We start from the raw sequence: 7,994 nt of genomic DNA on the forward strand, positions 1-7,994 counted from the left end.
TTTTGCTTTTTTAAATACATATTGTTTTTGTTTCAAAATGGTATATTTCGAAGTTAAATTATATAATATATTTTAAGAAAAAATTATTCAATAATTTTAAAAAATATAATTTATAAAAGCACGATTCATATGATATAAAAAATTTAATTCGACAATATTGAAAATTTTGGATCTCAGATATTTAATTTGTGGCTATATAAAATAGAATTATTGTGAAAACCATTCCATCAATAGAAAATTACGTACATAAACAAACACTCCTACATATATGTTACGTCTCACATCTCACAGCTGAATTTGTAAATTTTTTAAGAAAAGGCAATCTTCGAAAGTGAAAATTCGTACAAAATCGATTTTGTGCGGACAATTCCTCGCCGATTTGGGTCGCGAGGAAATGAAGGTATAGGCATAAGGCGGAGTTTGATGTACCAGTTAAGTTACCCGCTTCTTCGTCTTTCCTTCCCATAATTGGCAAGGCCATCCGTCTGTGTTCTTGGAGCTCGATCTTCTCTGTCAGACGATTTTCCTCTTCATAATCTGAAACTGAACTGGAAACGGTTTACAATCTCTACAATTTGCGAGCTCTGTACCACAGGCGTCTCTGGAAATGGATAACACCGGTCAGTAATAGCCATTGTATTTACTTCGGTCTTGAATATGATCTATGGCGGTTTCCTTAATCCTGCGCTTTAATGGATTCATTTCCTCATTTACGATCCGCGTCGATTTCGACAATAATTGAAGTAAGAGAATGGCGGAAAAAGAGATGAAAATTAGGATTAGGATGTCGACCATTGGTATTGATAAGGAAGGATAGAGTATTGATTTCTTTGCCGCGAGTTTAGGCTGTCATGTATTTGTTTCTGCTTACTAGGATATATATTCCCGAGCTCATGCTCTTAATCAATTGCATTTTTAAGGCGGTTTATCTACTCCAGCGTATAGCCTCATATAGTGGTGTATGTTAACTTTACTACCAGCTTATTGTAGATTTATTAAGCATACGAACAGCATCGTCGAGTTATTGGAAATTTGCTTGTTAGACTTTCTATTTTGTCAGGAAGTAGTTCTTGATGTTTGTCTATTAAAGTGGTCATTTTCTTCTACATATAAACTATAAAGCAGTCAAACTGTAGTTACTCCCAAGTTATCTGGATTTTTACTGTGTCAAATCTTGATGAAGGATTTCTGATGCCTCTCAGAGTTTAATTTTTGCGATAATGCTCGATTGTCACCTTATATTTTGATTGTTTGACACCATGAATGTTCATACCTCTTGCAGGGAATCCTCAGGGCATTCTTATGCCCCCAGTTGAGGGCGTTGCAGGAGGAGGAACTGCTTATGGATGGAGTGATGGCAGCTTAAACACATCAACTCTCCCCAAAAGATCTATTGATCCCACCGAAGTTCCTACAGCAGATCTAGTTGATGTGTGGTGCATGCTAAGCACAGCAAATGTTGGACCTCAGGAAATGCCTAGGCGTTTAGAACCTGTAAGTATGAGTGATATATAATTAGTATCTTCTTCCTGGTATTGATTTTATTTCTGTGCTTAAATTACAAGTATGAAAGATATATAATTAGTATCCCCCAAAAGATCTATTGTACTTTTCTTGTATCTTGCATGCGCCATTTTCCCCTAGAACATAAAACCTCATTGATTGGAAGCCTTTAATGGAAACCAGGAGATTGGATTTATTGATTCATAATGGGTTTTTAATTTGTGAGTGTGTGGGGGGGAGCTTAGGGCAGTGCCACCTCAAGAAGGTACGAGTTACTGGAACTCAATTGGCAGGAGAGCTAGTCTTTTCGGAAACTGGTTCCATTCTGATTCCTACAGCCTATTTGTTTATTGACTGACTCGGTGGTAAACAAACTTATAGTGACCATGCTTAATTCAAGGAATAATGTCTTAATTAATCCAACTAATAAAACAGAAACTAGTAATTGAATTTAATGCTAGCATTCACGTGTTTCCATGTAACCATAATATAGAGAAACTAGAAATACCTTTCTTTGCTTATTTCATGTCAAATGATCGGATTTGAAAACTGGTAATTCTGAAAACTAATTACTGTGATGATTTGGCCTTCAGATGTGGCATTCCATGTGTTTAAATATTTGTATGCTCTTTGGAAGGAATTTTAAATTTAGTTTTATCTTTGCAGATAAATCTTCTGGCAGCTAGAAATGAGAGGGAAAGTGTTCAAATTGCTATGCGTCCAAAAATATCTTGGGGTGGTTCTGGTGTGGCTGGAATTGTGCAAGTTTTTTCTGGTGATTTATGTTCCACATCTGGCGATCGGTTAGTGTCACTAAACAATTATTCATACAGTCTTGTGTGTTCTTCCCCTTATAAACGTTCAGAGGTGGTTGTGTGCAGGCTAGTTGTTGGACAATCATTGAGGTTAAGGCGTGTGGTGCCCATATTAGGTGTTCCAGATGCCCTTGTCCCACTTGATCTTCCAGTTAGTCAAATAAACCTTCTCCCAGGGTAATGACGACTAATGTGTTGAATTGGGATCTTACATTATGTTTTGTAAGGAATGCTGGGTCAATTTTGTCCAAATCTGAAATAATATTTTATAATGTTGCAGAGAAACTACAGCAGTTTGGGTTTCCATTGATGTCCCAAATATGCAACCCCCAGGTCAATATGAGGGAGAAATCATCGTTACTGCTATAAAGACGGATGCAGAGTGAGTCTATTCACTTCTACAGCTTAAAACATGTTTCAAAATTTCCTTATTGAGTAACTCTTTTTTCTGGTGGCTAATATATTATTGTTACGTTTGACTTATTGGTAAATACTCTAAACTGCATCAGATCTTCAACACAGTACCTAGGCAGAGCTGAGAAGCATCAAATATTTAAGGAACTTAAGAGCTGTCTTGATATTATGGAAAATGTTGATGAAAAGCCATTGGATGAAGTGGTAGGTTGTGAATCTACCATTCTAGCTTGCTTATAACAATAATGTATCTCGTGTGACATTTTCTAGCATTTAAGCTGCTTGTATGAAACGTTGTCTGTTCAGGTTGAAAGAGTGAAATCTGCAACTGCTTCTTTAAAAAGAGTTACTCAATCTCCATCATTTTCTGAATTTTATTCTGAGAATGGTTCAATTGATGTGATGGATGAAGATGCCTTTTCAAACCTTTCAGTACGTGTAAAGATAATGTTGACAGTTTGGGACTTCACAATACCGGCGACTCCTTCACTTCCTGCCGTAATTGGTGTATCCTTGTATATAAAGGATAAGTTATTAATGTTTGGAGAACAATCAAGTTTTTAGTTTTTAAAATATATATTTAGGCATCACATGGTCCTAATATATGAAATAGATTTTTAACTTTCATGCAATGAGGGATGAAGACATTTAGAATAATGCATGCCTGAAAACTTTTGCGTTTAAGCCTTAACTACTAGTTAGGTATCTGATACTGTAATTGAAGATCGTTTTGGTGTTGAACATGGTACTGATGAGTGGTTTGAGGCATTGGATGAACATTTTAAATGGCTTCTTCAATATAGAATCAGTCCTTATTTCTGCAGATGGGGTGATGGCATGCGTGTTTTGACATACACTTGCCCCTGGCCAGGTACCATGATGAAACAAACTAGGAACTGTAATTTTATTCTATGTTATTGCAGTGCAATAATACGTGACAGGCTGTTCTTATTGTTCTAATTTTTCTGGTGGAATATTGCTTTTTGTTGCTTTCTCTATCTGATGTTAGTTTACTCTTTCATTCATATAGCTGATCATCCGAAGTCAGATGAATATTTTTCAGACCCACGACTATCAGCTTATGCTGTACCATATAGAGCAGTCTCGAGGTAAATTCTCAGTTTCCTCCATTCAATTATGTCAGGCATGTTTGAGATGATACTGATGAACTTCCAACAACTTGTTGATGTGCCACAGTGGTGATGCGGCAAAAGATTACTTGCAAAGAGAAGTTGAGATATTGAGGACAAAGGCACACTGGAAGAAAGCTTATTTTTATCTGTGGGATGAGGTATTTATGTTGTGCAGACACCCAAATTCAACTCGTACCCATTCTATATACTACTGTAGTATGTTGGCAATAATATTCATTTTTTAGTTGTAACAATTTGTTTAAAAAACATTTTTGGTTTCCAAACTTTCATGGAGGTGGCAAATTAGTCCCGAAATTTTAATTTCTAACAATTTAGTCCTTGTACTCTCAATTTTCTAACAATTTATTTTTTGAACTTTACAATTTAGTCCTTATACTTCAATTTATAAGAGTTGGGTCTATCATGAAAAATATTGGTAAGATTTAGTGTGATATCTTAATTTGTAGATCAATAAATTGACTGGGACCAAATGTAGTCATAAGCTACAAAGACTAGTCGCTCCATAAGAAAAATGGACAATTAATTTTGATAGACTTTTCATGATAAAGATTAAATTGCTACAAAATTTAAAGTATAAAGACTAGATTTTTACAGACTAAAGTTTTAGGATAAATTGTAATTTTGATAAAAGTTCAGGGACCAAAAATATTTTTTAACTCGGTAGACTTTGCAAGTATATTGTATTTGTAAACTAACTATAAAGATAGATGTTGAATTTGAAACAAACCAGTGTTTAAATTTGTTATGATGGGAATTGAATTTCAATATCTGTAGTTTAGTGATCAAAATTATTATTTTAAATGATTTCTTCTGATGTAATCTCATTTTTCTGTGATTCTTTCATAAAGCTTACCACTTCAAACTTTCTATGGCAGCCATTGAATATGGAACATTATGATTCTGTTCGCAGTATGTCTAGTGAGATTCGTGCTTATGCTCCTGATGCTCGTGTATTGACAACATACTACTGTGGTATGAGACATGCTCTTACATATATTTGGTCTATTCATTCTATTGCAAACTCAGATTACATTACTCGAAGTGATTACACAAATTTCCCTGCTAGATTAATAATTTGCATGACACAAAGATGGTATTGTAGTTTTCATGAACATTATTCAGACATCAACCTCGTTGTTATTAGAGTTTTTGCACTTGAGGATTTGATCCAGAGTTTTTTCATGTGAATACAGTAGAAACTAATCAGATTTTTTCTACAAGAATCCGGTAGTAACTAATCACAAATATAATTTGTGATTGTTGCTTTATGCAGGACCCAATGATGCGCCTCTTGCACCCACTACGTTTGAAGCATTTGTGAAGGTTCCGAGTTTCTTGCGCCCACATACTCAAATTTATTGCACAAGGTAATACTCTAATTGCAAGTAGAGGAGTTCGATAAACAAGAATAGAAGGATGGGGCAGATATAATTCGTGTGTCTTGTAGCAATATTGAGTGGAATGGGCGATGAATATAATATATTTCACAGGCCAGGTTCTTGTAGGTTGGTCAGAATATTTTAAGGTATTCGGACGATGTTAAGAACTACACACACCCACATAAAATTATATCTTGCTGCCCTATCTAAATCTGACGGTCTTCCTCCAGTCTTGGGATCATTTTTCCACTATCTACACTAAATTGCTTAGCATTAAAGAATATGTGTAATTTATTTTTGTTATCCAGTGAATGGGTGCTTGGCAATCGAGAGGATCTGGTCAAGGATATAATTGCTGAATTACAACCAGAGAATGGTGAGGTAATAATTTATGGAATTTTAGGTCCCTAAAATGTATTTCCCAGAATTGATTTCTATGAAATTATATGTTTATGGTTTATCACACGTTTAGTAGTGTATTTTCAGTTAAATGCGTTCATGGCTTTGTATTTTGTTTCTGTTTGCATGAACACCTCGTAAATATGAATTATTCTGTTATGAGGCTGTGACTTCCTCACTCTCTCTTTCTATCTCTAGGTTTTTGCTACTGATGTTTAGTCATTAAATTGCTGCTTCGACTTCTGTTTTGAGTTGTTTCATTACTCCTGGTGATAACAGTGGGTGAACTAGAGTTGGTGACTGATTAGAAATAAAGGTTTTAAATATTTTCGATGGATGAAATCTTTATTTTCGTTCTTTAGAGCATCCGTGATTCAATCATCAATGAATATTCTATTTTAGTCCTTTTAAATGGTTGCTATCCTCTTGTGGTCTAAAGGTTTAAGTCCTTTTGCATAGTTCTCTGCTGAGGATATAATCACCTTTCTGGCAGGAATGGTGGACATATGTGTGTATGGGGCCAGCTGATCCCCATCCAAATTGGCACCTCGGGATGCGAGGTACACAGCATCGTGCTGTGATGTGGCGTGTATGGAAAGAAGGCGGGACAGGATTTCTTTATTGGGGTGCAAACTGTTATGAGAAGGCAACAGTTCCGAGTGCAGAGGTAAGCTATACTTGCATAGCTGCAGAAGCTCTAATGCTGAACGTTGTATGTCACATGCTTTCCTAACAAGTCTCTATCATACTCGAGTAGATAAGATTTAGACGAGGCCTTCCTCCTGGAGATGGAGTGCTTTTCTACCCTGGGGAGGTTTTCTCATCTTCACATGAGCCAGTTGCTTCCTTAAGACTTGAGCGTCTTCTTAGTGGTTTGCAGGTGATTTTAATTCTTACTGGATGCTATATTTGACCCTACGAGTTAAAACCTAACATTTTGGATACGGATTATTATAGTATATAAAAATATTAAACTGTGTACGCAGCCGACCATGCATAATACAAAAGTGAGTAAAGATCCTTTGGTGTTTTGTGTTATGCCCAAACAATTAATCCTGTATCACAGCAATGTATGGTATTGCTCGAAATTCGGGTTGCAAATTTCTACTTAGATAAAAATGACAAGAATAGTCTCTCTCAGTTCGTTTATTTTGGCAAATAAAAATTTTCCTGGATATGGATAGCGTACTCATTTTTATGTACTTTGGAATTGCTAATGAAATCTGTTTTGGATGCCAATTAGGACATTGAATATCTGAAGCTCTATGCATCAAGATATGGTAGGGACGAGGGGGTTGCTCTTTTGGAGAAGACTGGAGTCTATCAAGGACCTGAGCGATACACTCATGATCACATGCCAATTGATGTTATGCGGGGTGAAGTTTACAACTTATGTCGGTCATAAAACGACTGCCTGCTAAAATACGGTGGAAATTGTAGATTCCCCAGTCAAAGTGGAGCAGGTTTGGGAGTCCTCAGTTGAGGACAGTCAAATACTCGGAGATGCGAGATCTTTGACACATTTGGATCCGACTTGAATATTCCCTTTCGGAAGCCCTTTTTGAAGCGAGGTAACTTTCTCGGTTATTGTACCATGTCTACAGTGTTATTTCTTTCTCAAGCAACCAGTCGATATTGAACATCCTTGTGCAAAAAACATGCGTATAAAATATTAGATTCAGGCAGTAGTAACCTGCACGATCGCGCGTCATGATGAAGCTATAGTCTTTTTTTCCCGCCCTGTTATCATTGTACCTTTCTAGCTCCAGTAGTCGTAGACCTACTTTAAGTTCTCCTTTGCTTAGACACACTGGTTGAGTTTGTGATGCTATGCTTGAGTTTCAGTATACGACCCTTTTTTCCCTTATTAAATAAAAGGTTAAATAATACTTTTCCAGTTTTCCATACTCTAGTTTTGTCAATATTTAGTCTCTGTGCCTTCATTTGTTTCACTCCGAACTTAGATTACTTATTGTGTTGACATTAAGAATCCTGTTAGCTACCAACAGGTTGAATTAAGTGACAACCACATGTTACCCAAGTCGAGTTATGTTACCAAGAAATAAAATACACACGAAGCTAATTTGTTTGGACCTAGCACCAGGATGAAAACCACTAACTTATACATGTAGGAGCCATAGACTAACCTGCCCCAATAACTGGCTTTCAGATTGAAAAAGAAAAGGGAGGAAAATTGGATCCATTTGGGGGCTAAGTCCCAAGGTGAGGGTGATGGTGATATATACTGTGTGGTTAGAAATCACTGAGGGAGATTTAGCAACCATATTCTCAGATTGAATCATAGGCTATAAGATTATCCACTCAACCTC

At 36.3% G+C, this 7,994-nt stretch overlaps 1 protein-coding gene across 1 annotated transcript; it reads left to right on the forward strand.

Annotated features, from left to right (window-relative positions):
- Nucleotides 1-329: 329 nt before the first annotated feature.
- Nucleotides 330-7,571, forward strand: LOC111797121. Its single transcript, XM_023680025.1, has 16 exons — nt 330-620; nt 1,283-1,494; nt 2,170-2,306; nt 2,385-2,495; nt 2,599-2,700; nt 2,828-2,936; nt 3,039-3,239; nt 3,435-3,603; nt 3,763-3,841; nt 3,930-4,023; nt 4,762-4,858; nt 5,160-5,253; nt 5,574-5,646; nt 6,158-6,331; nt 6,422-6,544; nt 6,908-7,571. Exons 1-16 carry the CDS (start codon nt 608-610, stop codon nt 7,067-7,069), a joined length of 1,950 nt encoding a protein of 649 aa, XP_023535793.1. The 5' UTR covers nt 330-607; the 3' UTR covers nt 7,070-7,571.
- Nucleotides 7,572-7,994: the final 423 nt, after the last annotated feature.

The sequence above is a fragment of the Cucurbita pepo genome, chromosome LG06, assembly GCF_002806865.2.
Source record: "Cucurbita pepo subsp. pepo cultivar mu-cu-16 chromosome LG06, ASM280686v2, whole genome shotgun sequence".
Classification (NCBI taxonomy): domain Eukaryota; kingdom Viridiplantae; phylum Streptophyta; class Magnoliopsida; order Cucurbitales; family Cucurbitaceae; genus Cucurbita; species Cucurbita pepo.

Bases quoted from the DNA above. Each gene is read 5' to 3' on its own strand.
- LOC111797121 (XM_023680025.1), top strand. The intron at 2,496-2,598 runs GTAATGACGACT...ATAATGTTGCAG, and splicing joins CAAATAAACCTTCTCCCAGG to AGAAACTACAGCAGTTTGGG. The intron at 6,332-6,421 runs GTAAGCTATACT...ATACTCGAGTAG, and splicing joins CAACAGTTCCGAGTGCAGAG to ATAAGATTTAGACGAGGCCT.